The sequence below is a fragment of the Carassius auratus genome, chromosome 15 (assembly GCF_003368295.1).
Source record: "Carassius auratus strain Wakin chromosome 15, ASM336829v1, whole genome shotgun sequence".
NCBI classification, from domain to species: Eukaryota; Metazoa; Chordata; class Actinopteri; order Cypriniformes; family Cyprinidae; genus Carassius; species Carassius auratus.
The window spans coordinates 3,032,094-3,052,811 of NC_039257.1; the positions used below are offsets into that span (position 1 = coordinate 3,032,094).

Sequence of the window (20,718 nt, forward strand, 5' to 3'; positions counted from 1 at the left end):
GAAGGAGGGATTTGATGGAATTTTTATACGGGCGATTTTGTCATGCCGCAGTAAATGCTTATTAAAGAGGAGTAATCAGTTTTCATATTGGAGAGAGTGCTTATCTGGAGCTCAGCCTAAAGCCAAGACCAGCGCCAGTCTACGGGCCACATCAAAGTGCCAGCAATGTGTCCTACTGTAGATAGGCACTTAACAGACCCGCACACACACATAGCGTCACATAAAATGAGTCCCTTGGGGAGAGAAAATACCTTCGGTGTTTGTTCTCAATTTACTGAAATGCCAGATTCTGGAATTAGCACGAATGCAAATAAATGCAACAAACAGCAGGCCCAGAGGAGATGTTTGGACTGTCTGTTTAACAGAAGAGGTGATGGATTGTTAACAGTGGAGAGAAAATGTCACTGATCTAATTCAGATTCTCTGCAGGGTGTGTAAACAGACCGGGAGTCGCTCTGGATTAGTTTATGTGATATCTGTTAAAGTAATGTGCATGCTTGAACATCCTCAATGAGAACATTTCTTTATATTTATTTACTCACCTTCATGTCATTCCAAATCTATATGCATTTTATTATTATTATTATTCTGTGGAACACAAAAGAAGATTTAAAAAGAAATGCATCCATGTTTTTTATACAAAAAGGCCAATAGGGTTCAGTATAGTTTTACACCACTTTGACATTTAGTAAATGGACAAAGGCTTTGGAAGAAAGTGTTTTCAAATACACAGCTGATTATGAAATACACAGTCTCATTTTCATCAGTAATACATCTTTCCTTTTGCACCCTTTTTTTGTAAGTCACTTTCTTTCGGCAAGAATATTAAGGAAACACCCAGAGAAAATAGGATGTTGTGGAGATAAAATGACAAGATGCTTTGATTTCATACTTTTATTTTGCATGTTCATTTACAGCGTGCTATAAACAATTCAGTCACTCGTGAAAGATTACAGTGACACATACAGTATATGGAGACTTCTTCATTCCTTAATCAGTTCCAGCTGTTAATTTGGGATCATGTGTTAAAAAAAATTTGAATTGTGATGAAAATGATGCTTAAGAGATTGATTTTGCTATGATGACTTAGTCTCTCTCTCTTTCTCTCTTTCTCTCTCTCTCTCTCTCTCTTTGTTTTCTACCCTCTTTCTGACCCCAGTGACGTTCCAACGTGTTGATGGAGGCTTGATGAGCAACGGGAGGTAAGATTCCTGTCATCCACTCTCTCGTTCCCCTTGTTTTTCCTTGGCATGCCACAAAACAGTGCTAGTTATTATCTTTGTGCCAATCACCTGCCTTTAACCTTCAAAGACCAGCCCCTCAATTCCAAACCTCATTCATATTCTGTCCATCATCCTCTGGAAGGTCATCATAACCATTATCCTCTACAAGGCAGTCGTCTTTCAGCGCGTACTCTGCTTTTAAGGGTTCACGCTATTGCTGCACTGTGAGAAATTCATCTTAAGAGACGCTGCGAATGGGAGTTATTGAAAGGTTGTTCCTATAGGTTTCCGTGAGGGTTCTTGCGACACACAACCGATTCTCATGGGTCAACAACTTGATTAACCTTCTAGAAGTCACAGTAGAGTACATCAGTGCGGAAAAAAAATCTTTGCATAACCATTAAAACGGTTCTTTCGAATATAAATAAAAATTGAATATAAAAAAAAAAATTATATAAAAAAAATTGATTCAGTGTTCAGTGACCCCAGTGGGATCTGTATCAGTGATGAAGACAATGTTTTATTATTATACACCATCATATAATTATACAATTTTATATATATATATATATAATTTTATTTGTATAAATATTTTAAGTTAGCATAATATGTAATATTGATTGAACAAAAAAAATAGATAACTGAAATAAAATTTATTATATTACATTAAAATAGATGATAAACTTGGATATTTATAATATCATATAATATAATAGTATTTATATTATTTTAAATGAACATAATATAGAATATTTTAATTTAATAAAATAAAGATAACTGAAATTTAATTAAATTAAGTGATAAACTTGAATATATAATATGATTTAATTTTTTAAAAATTGAAAATTTGAAATTAAATGTTACATCAAAATAATATCTACATCGTCTAATAATAATAATATTAATAATAATAATGTAATATAAATTAATAACATTATTATTATATAATGTAATATATATCCAAACTACAATCAAACTACAGCATGCACCCACAGCAGGTGTGTTTATACATCAAGCTCTCTCTGATATCACCATATGACTGATAGATGAAAATATGAGATCTGCCTGTTTGTGTACACTGCATCCTGTCAAATACACACCACACACACACATACAGTACGTACACACACACATCTCCGCACATCTCCCTTCACGGGCGGCTAGCCGCTCATAAATCTCACCCCCCAAAAAAGAATTAGCAGGAACAATTTAAGCAGAGAGGGGGTTTATTTTATCATTTGTCAGCCCCGCTTCATCCCCGCTGCCTGTACGGACCCCCGCAGTGATAAATTTGCCTGTCACCTCAGCTGGGCGGCTGGAATATGAGCATGTGTAATAATGTAAAAATAATTACCCCAGGGAGAGGCAAAACTAACCCTTCCGGAATCTTTTGGCGGGCCTCGTTTTTTTTTTTTACTAGTGGGTGGAAAGGAGAGCAAGGGTTTGTTTGAATGACACCAGTTACCTGCTGGACAGGAGAGGAAGGTCTGTCTCTTTTATCAGTTTTTTGGTTTCTTCTCATTGTCTCTGCTGCTGTATCAATAGACTGAAGGTGTCTGAGAAGCTGGAATTAAAGCCGCAGAAGTGTCACCTGATTCCCCCTGCAGGAAATCAAGTTCTGCTGATTGATTTGAAGATTCTATTCCAGATCCCAAGGGTCTACTATCTAATCAAAGAGGATGTCCAATTGTATTTTTTTTAAATAGTGATACCTTGTCTTTAGCTGTATAACACCCTAGAGATCAGAGATAAGCACTTACCTCTGTAGAGATTCAGACAGACATTATTGCAAACAGTATGAGGTCGGAGTACAAAATGCATTATAAAGCTTTTCAAAATGCCTCATTCTTCTGAATTTATGCCTATTATATTATATTATATTATATTATATTATATTATATTATATTATATTATAGTATATTATATTATAGTATATTATATTATAGTATATTATATTATAGTATATTATAGTATATTATAATGTACATTGTAGCATGTTTTATTGATTTTATAAAATAAATTATTAATTACTGATATTTTAACCCATTTAAACTAATAATAATAAATATAATAACTTTATCAACACATGATAATCTTTAAAGTACTCTTTTTTTTACTATATTTTGTAAATATTTACAAATTTTACATTTGAAGTATTAATGTCACAAATATTTGTTTACATGTTATTTTACTAAACAAATTCAGATTTATACTGGAATATTATATGTAAATAATAAGTGACAGTGAACAGGTGTTTCACATCTTAACTGTTACTGTATTGTATAGTTTCTATTATGTATTGACCAATCAACATCCAGGACTGTAATATAATGCATTGTATACAGTATACATATTTCATAGGAAGTTTTATTGAAATCTTCTGCATGTTTAGGTGGGTTTATGCTGTGAAGGTGCTCTACCTGCATCAGAACACTTGATCTGTCTTCTGCAGTGAATCCCCGTGACTAAAGATGATGGGAGAATGTGTTCATTTGTTACAGTCTTAGTTTATTGCATTAACGAGACGATAGCAACTGAAGCCGCGTCTGTTTCTGCAGCTCCTCATTGGCTGCTGCCAAATTACGCTTAATCGATCACAGAATAAATGATTCATGGAAGATGAATAGGCAGCATATTGGTCAGGTCTGATGGAAACTGATAATGGCAGATTGTTTTTTTCTTACACGCTTTCATTCACTGTTTTTCTTAATTCATTTATTTACTTTCATTTCTTTATTTTCAGACAAATTCCTTCAATTTCTTCTGCCATTTATCTTCATCATTCATTTTCCTCTTTTCTTCTTTTCTTTTTATCTTTTTTCATCTCTTTATCTTAGACTCTTTCTTCCATCCTATATATATTTTTGATATATAATTGAACTGCTTATATATGTGTGTGTGTGTGTGTGTGTGTGTGTAAGAATATTTATAGAATATTTATATTATATTAAGAAATATTTCTATTATTATTTATACTGTAGTAATAATATAATATATACATTTGATATAATAATATTAATATTATATTGATTTGTTATTATGTATTATTTTTGTAGAGTTTTATTATGCAGTATTTTGTACTGTTTTTAAGTAAACAGTAAGATATTCAAACTATATACATTTCTAATTGTTTCTCATTTTTATTCTTTTAATGTAAACAGTAAGATATTAAAACACTATATATATATATACATACATACATATATATATATATATATATATATATATATATATATATACATACATACATACATACATACATACATACATACATACATACATATATGTATATGTATATGTATTTTTCCTTCTGTTCTTTTTTGCAAGGCCCTTTATTCCTTTCCTTCCTTTCTTTCAGATCTATGTTTTTATGAACATGTTTGTTTATACAGTTTATTAGACTTTCACTGTGCTCACAGCAAGCAGCAGCATCCTCCAGCTAATGTAAATCTGAAAAGCCAGTGCATGTTTCGGCATGCCTTAAGCGTCATGTAATGTGCAGACTTTTAGTTGGGTCTCTCTGGCACTCGCTCTTTCTGCGGCGGTATTAAAGCCCGGCTGATTTATGAAGTAGGATTGGGATTAATATTGCTCACTCGGCTTGTTTACGACGATGCTCACAGACGCACTGCGAGGTTGTATTTCACAGTTGCGCGCGTGTCTAGGAGCGTGGCAGGGAAAAATGAGCCAAATCAAATCTCAAGGCCACAGTGCGCTTTCGCTGTCTGAGGAGAGGGATTCGGGGCTGGGTGTCAGGCCTGGGATGAGGCCCCTGGCCCCGCTCCCGGTGATTTGCAGAGCAGAAATATGCCCGCTAAAACGATATTTCTTAATCTAATCACCTCGCACAGGAGAAGATGAATGCAAGGACAGAGCCGCCGTTACCACAGTCAACATCATCATCACCCACACTTACAAATGATCCCTGTGAGGACCGGCTGCTTGTTTATCAGAGAAATCAAAGTCAAACTCATCAAGCTTCCATTTTTCTCTGGCGAGCTCAATTTAACAACTCTTCAGATTGAAGGAAATTGCATTCCCTACACATTTAGCCTACACAGAAACACTTTACTATGTAGCTTATTTTAACAATTGTGGGTTACACTTTATTTTACAGTACCTGTACTTACACTGTGGACTTTACCAAGAAAGCCAGTCCAGTAACTACATGGAGAAGTATTGACTATTATGAAAAACTATATATTTTACTTCGCCTTGCTGTTACAGTATTTAGTAGAATTTTATTTAATTGGGAAATGTAAGACTATGATATTATTAATTAATATTCCCTGCCAATATAAGATGTCTGATATGAAGGAAAGTCAGAAAAAAGTTGTTTAGGAGAAGAATAAAGTTATCAGGTGAGCCTGTTTCTGCCTTGCAGGGAAAACGAAACAGGAAAAATAGATTTTTTTGTTTGTTTGTTTTTTTACCTAAAGAAAATTTAAAAATAAGTAAATAAGAAAATAAGAAGTCATACTTGAAGTCACAGTTAAGAGACATAACGTCGAAATTACTTCATTTTGATAAAACATGAAAACAGTGTTTTCCTTTAAATGACACAAATGCCAATATTCCTTTAAAATAACGAATGTAATGTGTGTGTGTGTGTGTGTGTGTGTGTGTGTGTGTGTATATATATATATATAAAACATAAGAAAATGCAGGCATACAGAAAGTCACATTCATGAGAAATTAAAATACAAATAATGAATTTGTCTTACCCTGGAGAAGCAGAAATGTAGTTAATAAAACATGAATGAAACCGATTTCCTCTTTAAAATAACTAATTAAAAACATTTAAATATTTTTAAAATAAGTATAAAAATATGAATGCAAAGTAGAAGATATATATTTTTCAAAGAAGAAGAATCAGTCATACAATATTTTGATGAAATATGAAAGAAAATAATATTTGTTTCCCTTTGAAGTAACATAACAAGGTATTTTTCCCCTTTAAAATAATAAATAAAACTTTTTTTAAGTAAATAAAAAAAGCAGTCATAAATAGTCACAATTATGAGAAATAAAATCAGTTACTTTAGGGCAGAAACAGGCTTCCATGATAAATCTTTTGAAATGAAATGCACATTTATTTCAAAGACTGGAATATACATAGTTATTGTTTTTTAAATATGAAAGGAGACAAACACTTAAAAAAGAAAAGTAACTCATAAAGATCACCTGAGGGCCAAACAAAACCAAAATAGTGAAGGTAGAGAGAGGACCTGATTGTAAACAGGTAGCAGAGAGCATTTCAGTGGAGGAGACAGAAGAAATGCAGAGGTGGAGGGGGAAGGTTTGAGTGGTCCTCGACGTATTACCTTATAAGAAGTCAACGTGTCTGAGGAGGAGCCATCAATTTGAGTGACTCTTCCCCCCTGAGGGCCTGTTTTGGCATTCAGCTGCCACATCAGGGGGTGTTTAGCCTGTCAGGACCCCCGCCTCCTCAGCCTGAGACCCTCCATTCGGGCTCTGCTGGTTCTTATTAAAACCTGTGGCTAAGCGAGCGACGGGCTGCTATACTGCCATTACCGGGATATTGCTCCTGGCTTCAGAAACCACACACTGTTCCCCGGGCCTGGGGAAGATGAGCCACCTCAGGGCAAATGTACCTCCACAGAGAGCAGGAGAGAGAGGAGACGAGAGAGAACGTCACAGTGAAAGAGAGAGAGAAGAGAGACAAAGACGACTGGGGTGTGTCTTGAGTCTTGTTTGTGTCAGAGACTGTACACCAGACAAACAAGCTCAGATCAATAGGAGATATCACAACGCTCAACATGGCAGCTCTCAGAAATGAAGCCTTTTTAAAGCTGTGTTTAAAGTTACAAAGTTATATTATAGGTTTAGTGTGCATGATGTACACCCGCCCTGTAGACTTTTAAGCACATACCTGTATTCATGATGTGTCCGTTTATACAAACTGCAAGTTGAAAATTACTATTATTTTTTTATATATTCCTAGAAATGACGATTCTGTCTGAAGAAATATGAAGTAAACATCAGTAAATATATCCATATATCTCCGCAGATATGCATCTTTTGTCTATAAATCCTTATTGACGCTGTTCAGTGAGTCTATGTGAACACAAATAAACCGCTCTTGACGTGACTGAAAATGAGTGAGTTGTGAATTTCTATTCAAAATGTGGCATAATACGGATTTATTATTTTGCACTCCTGACATAAATCACTAAATATCTGTCACTGCAACAATGTTTTATCAAAATATTGGTCAAATATCGAATCTTGAGTCTTTAAACTTTCCATTGATGCACAGTTTGTCCAGATGAAGTAAGACAGTGATGTTTAATGTGCTGTGAAAGTGAAACAATAATAAACTGGGGCCGTCAGCGATGTTTGCACGCAAAGGGGTTAAACCGAATAGCACTGTGAGAAAGTGTATTAGCTAAACCTGTTTGTTTGTTTGTTTGTTTGTTTACTGACTTTCCATAATGGATAATGAACATTATTTGTTTGTTGGTTGATTTATTTATTTGTATAATATTATTATTATTATTATTATTGTTGTTGTTATTATTATTGTTATTATTTACTGACTGAATTACAATTAACAATTAAACAAAGAACTAATTAAACAACTAAAACTAAATAAATATTTGATTAATATTTATTTAATAATTATTTGTATATTTATAATAACTTTATTTATATTTTGTTTGTTTGTTTGTTTGCTTGCTTCCCATAATGGATTATGAACATTATAAAAAAAAATTTTGTTGATTTATTTATTTGTGTAATAATAAATTATTAGCATTGTTATTTGATAACTGAATTCTAATTAACAATTAAATAACTAAAACTATTGAATTAATTCATATTTAATTAATAATTAATTATGTGTATATTTATAATAAAAATAACTACTTATTTATTAATGCATTTGAAAAATATGGTTGGATTAGTGACGGAATTATAATTTCAATCTTTAGAAAAGCATTTATTTATTTATAATAGCAATAGCTATTATTATTGTTGTTGTTTCTGTTATTATTATTATTTGGAACAAAATCTGAGTGCATGAATTCATTACCAAGATGGCCGCTGAGTGTACTGACTTGCTTTTAAAAATGTCTTTTGGTTTCCGCTCATGTCTTTGTGTTCTTTCAAAATCTCCCGTTCGCACCGGCATTGTTCCGTCTCCACGACCATGACCACAAATTGCCCCTCTAAAAATGATGAAAGGAGAAATACAGAGATGTGGGCCGAAAAATGAAGGAGTCCTTGAGCGCTTCATTCATCCACCTCTCTACTCGTTCTCCATTCCTCTATTGTTACATTCCCAGCCTTCCTCAACCAGTGGCTCTTTATTTCCATCTATGCTCATTCTGAAGAGAAAAAAACGGTGGGAGTGTGGCTTTAGCAGCACAAATGAAGGGATGTGGGTAAAAACACAAGCTCTCCTCAGCATCTGTTGCCCATGGCAACAAGCATCAGCGAGGTGATTGCACAGTAAAGTGGTGGTAATGGCTACAGCACTCACCCGTGACAGCTTAAAGTCTTAATGATGCCTTTACGCCACACACACCCTTGGGAAGACACACAACACCTGTTAAATCAAACCTCCTATGTGTGAGCTCGTACACACACGCGCGGTTGTCAGATGTGGAGGAGTGTGTTGTAAAACACCGGAGTTCGCTGAGCTGAAGATCGTGTGTTATATAGTGAGGGTGATCTGTTAATTGAGGGTGTGTGTTGGCATGTACGGAAGGACATTCGCTTTGCGTGTTTTCTTACACAGCTACAATGAAAAATGCTGTCTTTGTTTAAAATGATAAAGCTTTTTGATCGTTTCAAGGTTCAAATGTAAGAAATGCTGCACTACCAGTGTTTTATCCAATAAACATAAATTGGAAAATGTGGTAATCATTAGGAAAATTCTTCAAAAATAAGAGTTTTCTGTTGAAAGGAGATGCCATGAGAAAGCCATACACTTTATTTAATTCTGTTTTTTTTTTTTTTTTTTTTAATCTTGCTGGAAAATATTATATTGAGACAGACAGATGACGAACACTCACAAAATTTGGTTCTGCTATATTTTAAACTTTTCTGATGAATTATTGGTCTATTTCTATTATTTTATAAAATCACATTTCTACAACGCTGCACAACTTTTGGTCATTTTTAGATACTTTAATTTGCATATTATTGTTATTATTATTATTAGTAGTAGTAGTAGTAGTAGTAGTAATATTGATATGAGAATATTAACAATCTATTATTATTATTATTATTATTATTATTATTATTATTTGATTCTGTATTTAGTCTTATAAATAATAACAAATATATATATATATATATATAATTATTATTATTATTATTCTGAGATAATTTTCTTTAAATAGAATTAGATTTTACCTTCAGTCCATAGTAATAATAATAAAATCAAAGAAAGAAAGAAAGAATAAAAGAGAAAGAACTGCCTGGAAATGTCATGCAAATTACTGAGGATGTAATTTATTCATTTTATTTCAATTAATTTTCAAAAGCATTTTTTACATTTCTGTGCTGATTATACATATAAAAGTTCCATACACTGATGTATAAAGCTTATAAATGAAACTTTCCTACACTCACAAGGCTTAATTTATAAGTGAGCAATTATTATATTACTCTGCCTGTTTCATTCAAATCCATATCCAATAATCACAAATGAAGAATCTAGAGAATGTAGATTCACATGCATGGTTTGTGTTCCCGCAGTCGTCCTGGTCTGCTGAATGCCAGTGATTCAGGATACCCCTGGCTCGCTGACTCCTGGCCGGCCACCAGTCTGCCTGTGAACAGCGGCTCTGGAGGATCCAACGACCTCAACAACTTCGGCCGCGGAGGTAAATCCACTCTCAGACGTTGCTGCATTGGCTAGGAATTTAGGACATATTATATTGGTGAAATCGGTTGTAGTCAAGAGTTCAAAGTTCAAAGTATCTTCAAAGAAAATGTATCTTCCCTTTTTATATTCATGGACGATGATTCATTCAGGGTGTCCTGGTGTTGTCCGTATGATGAACACCTGTATGCATATTGCATGGGCCGTTTTTGGATGCACACATTTATTCATCATGCACTGGGACAGACTTATATAGCCACCCGCATCCTGCTGTCACACTGAAACTAATGGCTGTGGTTCTGACCCACTGTCAGACAGAGGAAGGGCCGATGGTGGAGGAGCAGTGAGTCGTGAAGGACAGCCGAAGCTTGAGTGGTGCAGATGCAGCTGCTGTATATCATTTTCTCTTCAGTACACTCATATACACACTCACACGTGTAGAGTTATAGCATCATTTCCTCCTTCACAAGTGCAAAGACATAAATGCTAAGAGAATATACTATAAGTGAGTCAAAGGGAAAGAATGAAAAGAAACTAAAGGCTTGTCCACACCAAAAATATTGAATATCCACAAACTTTCAGTATGATTAATCTGTCTCTTTCTGTAATTTTATAATATAGTATGTAATACATTATAATAAATAATATATTCATTAAAATGTGTATGAAAAATGTATAATATAATAATGATGTGTGTGTGTGTGTGTGTGTGTGTGTGTGTGTGTGTGTGTGTATTTATATTTCAACAATTATCTGATCATTAACTAAATATAATAATAATAATAATAATAATAATAATAATAATAACAACAACAATAACAATAATAACAATGATGATAATAATAATATTATTGTTATAATAATTTAGTGTATTAAAACTATTTGTAATTATTGTTATTATTTATTATTATACATAAATGTATTATTACATATTCTTATAGTTATATTAGTTATATTAATAATATTGTTGTTGATTTCACACCGCCTCAGAAATCACAATGTCAGAATTCCATCATTTTCTGAGCATTATTATTATTATTATTATTATTATTATTATTATTATTATTATTACTACTACTACTATTATTATTATTATTGCTGTTGTTGTTGTTTGCTATTATTATTAATTACTATTATTATCATTATTATTATTAGATATTATTAAGTATTAATCTTAGTTGTATATATTTATAATTTATATTTCTACTATTATCAAAATTATTATTACGATTATTATGATTATTATTTAGTATTCTTGTAGTTGTATATATTTATAGTTTATTATTATTATTATTATTATTATTATTACCAAAATTACATATATCAGACTTATAAGTTGATAAAGAACATTGAACTGAAATGCTTTGTTCTTGAAAAATTGACCTCACTTCTGACATCAGCATATTTTCACCATATTAACTTCACAATCTTGTTTGTCTTCGTTTCATTCCATCTTCCCGTTCCACTCAGACGGGATGCCCAGTGCCCAGGCCGATAAGACGGGCACCATGCTTTCAGACGGAGCCATTTACAGCAGCATCGACTTCACCACCAAAGGTGGATTTGGCAGCCCAAGCCCCGCCTCCCAGGCCACGCCCTACGCCACCACCCAGATCCTCCACTCCAACAGCATTCACGAGCTGGCCGTCGATCTGCCCGAGGCCCAGTGGAAGACCTCCCTACAGGCCAAGCAGGAGATGGCCAACCTGGGCTACTCACTGCCAGACAAGAACTCCTGCAACAACAGTGAGTCGGGCTGAAGGGCCGTGGGGGTGTGTGTGTGTGTGTGTGCGAGAGCGAGAGAGAGAGCTTGTTTTGTGTGTTTTATTTGTGTCCAAAATCTTTTGAAACAAAGCCAGCTGCTCTATTTCTGGATATTGCCTGAGGTTTGTATCAGTGTTAATTTGACCATCATTTTATTAATGTTGCATTTTTCTGACATTCAGGAACAATAAGACTGTGTATCATTGGCCCTTAACAGAATTCATGACCCTTGAATGTGTTTCTGACCAACCGCATTTATTATTTACATTGTCTTTGGGCTAAAAGAGTGTAATGCCATTAGCCAAGATTTATTCTATTTTGAAAAGCTTTTAGACAAATGCACTTTTTTTTAATCAAAAATGTACTATCCATATTAATGAACTTATTCTCTGCAGTTGTGCAGAATGATAAATTGTAGATGTTCCTTAATGCAATTAAAAAACATTTTCGCTTTCATTTGGACTTGAACAAACCTCTAACTATGAAATTACTGTAAATCACAATTATAAATGTTTTCATGAACTGGTTAACTTGCCAACAAATAGAATTAATTCCAGGAAAATTAGCACTAATGTATGTTGTTAACCTCTGAATGAGACACGTTCCAAAGAAACTAGACAAATTAAGAGATTCTAAAGCAATTAGGGCTTTGTTCCAGAGCTTAGTGAGCTGCCGTGCTGTCTGCTACCTACATAGGCAGCATCCTAACCGAAAGAAAGAAAGAAAGAAAGAAAGAAAGCCTTATAAGTGAATGATTTAGAACACTTTATCAAGGCAGCCAATTGTATAGTACATTATATTACACATTTATTTTTTTATAGAATTTTTTATTAAATATCTTTATAAATCATTTTAAGTATTATTACTTATAAATATATAATATTTAATAAATTATATGCATTATAATTATTTATAATAAATAATACAATGAAATACTTTTATTTGAATTGTATTTATTTTAAAAGAACAATTTTACTTATTTCATTTTATTAGTATTTATTTTAAAATGTTCAAGTATTGGGTCTAAGCATTGTTCAGTTAGAAAGACAAGGATTTTTAAATACAGTAGGGGTTGTGTGTGAGATCGGTGCTTTGCTTGTTGCTCTAACTGCACGCCCTTGCATGCGCTTGTGCCGTCTTGCCCTCCACCTGATGCCACTTTTTTGCCCTTCGCCTCCACTAGCACTCCTTTTCATTCCTGACTACCGATTGGCTGACGGATTGTGTAATAGAATGCCGCACAACCAATCACAGGATTTCAGCACCACCAGCTCCCACAACAGCTCAGATCGGAGCAACAGTCTGTCAGGTTGGTATTTCACCGGCCCAGGGTCAGCAGCCCACCCGCATCTTTCCTTCAGTCTACCCCTCTCCCCTTTCACCTCCACTAACCGTGGTGCACACGCCATGACTCCTGCTCTTTACTGTTGATAATATAGCTTTGTGTAATAACTGTGTAGTCAAGTCGACTGGATCTACAGCCATTGTGTAATGGCCTGGACAGAAAAGTCCTGGTTTTTTCATCTAAAATATGATTCTGCTGTGATATAAGGGAATTCTGATCGCTGACCTTTGCATAATGATATTTAGATTACATAAATGCTGTCTTTAACCCTTTGGTTCTTTCTTTTTCTGTTTTTTTAGTTTATTCATTTTTTAGTAAATGCATATTTTAAGTCAGTAATGTTTCTTTATGTAATATTTTGTGTTTTTAGGGTATTTTTAAAGTACTACTCTATTTATGGAATAGTTATGATTCATTTATTACCTGTTTTCGGTCAAATTTTGACTAAACACTCACTAGATGATTTCACTTTCTATTTATTTCCAGTTCAGTCTTTATTGACCATGAACAGAACGACTAAATTACAACGAAGTGTGACTTTTTTCAGGACCATTTAACTTTTTTTTAATCATATCAGTGATTTTTGTGTGTGTGTGTGTGTGTGTGTGTGTGTTCACATAGTAATGCCAAAACCTTTACCAATTTTCCAGTAAGAAATGACTGAATAGCATTATAGGGTTAAAAGGCAAAATTTCTCCTTTGGTTCCTCACAGCACTTTTCACATGTGAAGCAGAAATGGTGCGTGACACAATCAGTTTGACCTGTTGCAAACGCTGTAATTCCAGCAATGCATCTTTTGACATTGTCATTAACCTTGTGTTAACAATGTCAGTCTGTTTTTGATTTAAGCAGAGGTTTGTTTTGTCATAGGTTACTGTTGCAACATAAAGGAAACCACTCGGAAATGCACACACGCACTCCAGCAGCTTGATCTGAGCCGATTCCTCCCTTTAATGGTTACAAGCTGCAATAAAATTCATGTACTGAAAATTACAATGTCATTTATAGGACATGGAGACGGCCCCCATCCTCTTGTCTCGCTGTCCATGTGCCTCTCTTTCTCCTCTCTAATCAAGTTTCATGCCAGTACTTTAACTGTGCAGTAATCCAACGCAGCCTCAGACATTAGATGGGAAGCTCTCCAAGCATCTGGCTCAAGTGTTTCATGGGCTACAATTAGGACTCCAAGGGTAGATTTAGGTCAAACATCTCAACCTCTTCAGGCGAGGATTGTTTAGAAGATAGAGATCAGTTGAACAAATTGAAACATTCGGATCTTGTTTAACTTTTGTACAGCGGACTGTAAAGATATAATGATATCACATGTGTACTTTAAACTGTATGTAACACTGCCATTCAAATGTCAAAATACAGCAAAAAGAGTAATATTGTGAAATATTATTTTGATTTACTCTGGACCACATCAATTTTTTTTTAATTGAGATCTATACATCAAGGTTTACATACATATAGACTTAACTTACTACTGTTAACTACTAAGGAAGATGTGTTAACTAATCCGTATCTAATATAATTTTATAATTGTGTTAACTGTTAGCTAATTATTAATTAATATATTCTGCCATACCTTCTGAAGAACTATTATTAATTTTGTACTAGTTAAGGTTCAAGAAAAATAACTATGAAATAACTACTACTGAACAGTTATACGCAAATAGTCACTATAATAATCCGGCTGTGGCCCACATATCAAGTACTTGAGTAAAAGTACTGATGCCCCAGTAAAATATTACTCCAGTAAAATAAATAGGCCTATTCATTTTCAAAATTACTTGAGTAAAAGACAAGTACAAAGTACTACTACAGTAACAAGTTTGTTACAGACCACTTATTAGCCTATAATGGAAAATAATATGCATTTTGTTTGCTTCCACAGTAAATGTTTAACTTTTGATTATAAAATAAGGATCGGTAACAAGTTGTGCCGTGTATTTTACAAAGTTTATGATAACTTTTATAGTTTCTTTTAGTACATTTGATTTTAGTCAAAATTATGTAGTAATTATTGTTTACTAATAGGTTCACTCTAGAGTACTGTTTTAGGTTCTAAGTCTTTATGAATTTCTAAAATCTTTACTATAATTTCACTTTAGAATAGGCAAGCCTGTCCTCCAACAAAAAACGTCCATATAGGTGGTTTGTGCAAGCACCTTATTATGATGTATATTTACATTTTAAAGTTAAGCGCCCTCTAGCGGGCGTAAAAATAATGACAGTATCGCGTTGCGTCTGTCGTCATGAAATGAACGTATAACGTCATTACCAATCAAAACGCACGTTTATTTAAATACAATGTGTGGACTTTTGACACCGATCTCACAGTAATTCATACATAATTTACTAGGTGGCTTATTCGTTCGAATGACCACACCTAACCCCACCCCTAAGCCTAACCCTCACAGAAATCATGTTAAATTATGATTTATTTAGCATATACATTTTACGTGCACGTCCGTTCTCTGGGATCGAACCCATCATAGCATGATTGTATATCAAGGTATAACGCAATAATCTACCAACTGAGCTGCACGAAACGCAAATCACAGGGCAAATAAAAGAGTACAAAACATTCATATGAAAACAACCTATTGCCGATAGGGGTGCAATTTTTAGTATACACTTTGATGGGTCATATTTCAGGGATTTTGACTAACAACCTATATGAGCGTATTGGTTAGAGTACAGGTTGGTTTTGACCCAAAATTCTCATCTTTTCTTAAAAAAAAACTGAAAAACTATCTTTTACTAATCAAAAACACGCATTTTCACATGCATCAAGTATTTGAACTGCCCCATTAAAAGCAAATGATTTTCAAATAATGTTATTACTTATTTTTCCTACCATAACATAGAATTAGCTCATAATTCATTGTACAAGATAGAACAGGTCCGAGTTGAGCAAGCTCTCATTGATGTGTTAAAGGTGTGAAACTTTATAAGTTCTGAAACATTCCTTTGCCTCTTCGCTAGCCTAGTTCGGCCTCATTCAGAAAGTGACTTCATGTTTGTCAGTCGAGTCACTTCTGTCCCACTGCACCCTTCCTGTCTGTTTTCCTCACATTTCTTACATTGGTAATTTCAGGAGCTCCCCTGACTCCTCAGCAGAGACTCGTTTACATTATTGATGCTCTCTACTCGACAAACAGAGGGAGAAAGAAAGGAGAAAAGAGAAAGGGAGTGATTGAATGATCACGCCATCTCTTCATTTATTGGCTGACGCCGCGCGTCACCCAGAGGAACGATTAGGAAACCCAATTACTTCCCCCCACTCCAGCCACTTCTGCCTCTAGCCTGTTGTTATTTTTTTATTACTAGCATGCTTTATTCATCTTCGTTTGACACTTCCATCCCTCCGCAAGACTCCTAATGTCTCACGCTCTCCCTCGGCCGTCGGAACAATAGCGCACCGTCAGCGAGAAGTTCCGGCGATGAGAAAGCTCTGTAATAGGCTGACTGCTGAGAATATCATAAACGTCAGCCACCACATGACAAATATGCCTTAAACTGTGCATAGCTACAGAACTCATCCTCTTGCGCTTGCTCTTTCACACTTGTTTTTGTTTTTCTTAAAGGAACAGTGCACCCAAAAAAGGATATTTTGAAAACACTCACTTTCATGTTGTTCCAAACCTGTGTGGATTCTTAATTTTGACACACAATTATTATTTTTTAATTATTATACTGGTTTTCCCTTTCTGGTTGCGTTCTATGTACAGTACTGTACAATGAATTTAAATTGAAATCAATCTTAATCCCAAGCCAAGGACAAAAAAGCATAATAAAAGTGTTCAATATAACTATATTTTCTGAAGCTATATGATATAAGACAATCTTTTGTTTTCATATTACTTATATAATATTAGTTTTAGTGTTTTTTTATATTTATTTTTTCTATTCACATTTTCTCAAATTAATAAAAACAATTATAATGTTTTTTTTTTTTTTTTTTTAACAGTAACAACACTGACTGAACTTAAGCCATATCAGTCCATTTTGTGAGCAATTTATTTTGGTTTTATGAGGGTTCTGTGATCTTAAAACGGTAGTTTGAAACTTTCTAAATGAACAAAGAAGAACTAGTTATATATGATCATTATTAAATCATAAAGTACTAATCATTTGGACCACTTTTATGTTGCAATTGCATCTTTTTTAAAGCGTGACAGCCTCAGTCTTTAATTCAGCTCATTGAACAGCACAATTCTTCAAATTTCTTTATTTGGTTTTCACTGAAAAAAGAAAGTCATATGGTTTTGGAACAACATCATCATTTTCATTTTTGGGTGGAATATTCCTTGAAGATCCAGGGAAGATAGTCTATTCATAGCCTTGAATTTGATTCAACATAGCTTTTATAAAGAGTTTTTTGGACTTAATGTATAGCCCTGTCAAAGTCCTGGCATCATATTAAATAACATGATGTTTGAAACCGCAGGGCTGCCTGAATCGGAACATTTTGAGGCGGCAGGGACGATTAGAGGCCATTGGCAGACAGAGGCAGATGATGACAGATAGGATCCCATACAGCACAAGTTCTGCCAATGAAGGTTTTCCCTCCCATTTGCATTTGGCCGTTTGTCTGACTCCATCAGCCTCAGCTATTTTATGCCTGGCTTGAAATGCGGGAGGATCTGGCAACATGCAGCAATGCACTGGTCATGTCGAGTTTGCCAGCGGCGGCATTAATAATTTACAGTAATGAATCCTGCCGCCTCTGCATGAAGTCTGTGGAGGACACGCATATACATCACTTCCTCGTCCCAAATGTCTTCATCTGACATGGCCGTTACATTTAGATGGTTTTGTTAATTAGATTGTGACAGAAGGGTGATTAATTACTATCCTTCGTACTAGTTCTTGGGCAAGTGTGTGATTTACCAAATCTTTTGTCCAGGGAGATTGAGGATGCAACATATTCAAGTTCAGCAGCCTTTTTTCTTTCCACCTTTGACACGTTCGGTTTCTTTCCCAGTACTTTTTCTAAGAGTAAAGAAAAGTGCACATTTGTAGAGTAGAACCAGAGTTGCAAGCAAGCTGCATGAATAGCAATCATAGTTAAAAGGAGATCAAAGTTTTTTTTCAGTATTTTTATTTATTTATTTTTTAGACTTCAGTCTTTGAGCCATTGACATGCTGCAAATTGTTTCTTTCACCGTGAAGCCTTGAGATTGCTTTTATTGCCGTGTTGGCTTGGGAACATTTTGAAAGCAGTTGCAGTTGTACATTCTAACATACAAGTAATTGCGTATGACAGTGGCATTGCAAGAGCCTTCACTAGAATAGAGAATTGCAAGCACATGTCATGTGGGGAATAAATTGATTTACTTTTTAAGGTGAAAACATGGAAATTGGCTAATCACATGGCATCATTCTACATTCAGGCTTTAACAGATATCCCCAACTTTTACTATTTTAGGTGGGAAAGGCGGAAGGAAGAAGAAGACCAAAGCAAACTCCAAGGCCACCAAGATGAATGGCTCTAACTGGGCTAATGTTCCACTCCCTCCCCCTCCTGTCCACCCTCTTCCAGGCACAGAGATGGACCACTATGCTTCAGAGCACCATGACGGAGGAGGGTAGGGTTCAGAGTTACTCATTCAGCTTTACTTAGTACAAGTAATAGAGGCCAATTCAATGATCACATCTATAATATATATAAAGAGATTATGATCCATGTAATCAAGCATTGGATTTTTCCCATCAAGTAAAAATGGTGGTTTAACATAAAATCAGCCATGATGTTTGTAAGAATTAGTTCAAATTCTTGTTCTTGCTAGCGAAGATATTATTTAAAAATCTGCTTATGGGATTGATTTATTCCTTAGAAAGTTAATCAAGCCACTAGCACTAAATGATTGATTTTTTGTCTATTATAAATAGACAAGATGTAATATAAAAACCCTGTTTGACAAAATGTTCACACTCAGCAACTTTAATATGTTTTCTCCTACGTCAGCACTCCACTCTTGTCGGACTAGAGCATTGCCCCATCTGTACAGTTAGAAGAAAACATGAAGGTGGTGATACAAATTAAAAACCCTGCTGGAGAGGTGTGCTTGCCTTTCAACCCTGTTAATTTCCATCTCGGAGAGTCATCGGGCTTAATAGGCTCTCTGGCAAATGAGTAGTCTTCTATGCAGTAAATCTCGCCACTGTCTTTAATGGCTTCAGATTAAAACTGTTATGTCCTACGGGATGTGCACTGACAAATTCCTCTAATGAACGTTGGCTTTATGACATGTATTATTTCAGCATGTATAAGCACAGTTCTGGGAAATAAGAAAACACAGCCAGTCTGCCAGATCAGCCTGCATTAAAGAAAAAGGAAAGCTGAGAAAATCCCTTTAGGTTTAACCCAAGATTTACATCATTACCACTATGTTGCTAGACCTGAGTCTTACTATATCCATAACTGTTGGCTAGACTAACATTTTAAAAGAAAACAAAATTCCTTTCTCTCTTTCCTAACATACAGCTGATTGTGGGGTGCCACAGGGACCTGTCTGTGGTCTGTTTTCATTTTGTTTCTATGCTCATTTGTTTCAGATATGATAGTGATGGTTGGGGCCCACCCTTGCCTGTGCAGACATACCTCCATCAGGGTTTAGAGGATGAGCTGGAGGAAGAGGAAGAACGGGTGCCCACTCCTCCAATAAGGGGTGTGGCCTCCTCCCCAGCAGCGGTTTCCTTTGGCAAGCAGTCAACAGCCACACTGAGCCCATCCCCACGGGAAGAAATACAGCCCATGCTCCCATCCCACCTAGATGAGCTAACCCGTGCTTACCAGTTGGACATGGCTAAACAGACTTGGTAAGATCTCAATGCACTGGATAATATAAGTGAATTTGATTTTAAAATATTACAGTTTAATATACTTTGGTATAATGCATCACTTACATTCCAAAACTTTTTTTGGAATGTAAGGTTTGAGCACCTCTTCACTAGAGGCACTAAATGCAATTATAAAATATAAAAATGACTAAATAACTTCAAAGATTCAAAGAGCTTTGTTTGTGGACTTTTTTTTTACAGACTTTTTAAACTTCCTTTTTACCCAAAACTGAATTAAACCAAAAAAAAAGTTTTTATTGCACCACATGTGTTAGTCATTTTCAATAGGAGCATGATTTAAATGAAAAAAGTGAATGTAGCTAAATTAAATATGAAACAACTAATCAACAAACGTTCCTCCCATACTGCGTAATGCATTCTAATAAAGCCCCAATGCTAAAGCCATGCTTCAACCTTTCTTTCCAAGAGAAACCAACTTCTGCTTATTACAGTCAGCACTGCGAGGAAACGGCCTCTACTTGTCAGGAGGAACATGTCATGTTACCACCATAATGAGTATGTTGCTCATAGAACATTTGTGACGACTGGGAAGAGCCCATAATTATATCCAAATCCTGGCACAGACCGCATCAACGCAGCAGCAGCACTGCACAAATACACACCGACACACACACACACACACACACACACACACATATATATATATATATATATATAT

At 34.8% G+C, this 20,718-nt stretch overlaps 1 protein-coding gene across 1 annotated transcript in view; it reads left to right on the forward strand.

Annotated features, from left to right (window-relative positions):
- LOC113114761 (roundabout homolog 2-like) overlaps positions 1-20,718 on the forward strand; it is a 69,762-nt gene that overhangs the window by 36,034 nt on the left and 13,010 nt on the right. The window contains 5 exon segments of the mRNA XM_026281730.1: positions 1,160-1,202; positions 9,951-10,078; positions 11,548-11,823; positions 18,625-18,784; positions 19,755-20,018. Coding sequence (XP_026137515.1) covers positions 1,160-1,202; positions 9,951-10,078; positions 11,548-11,823; positions 18,625-18,784; positions 19,755-20,018 — 871 coding nt within the window.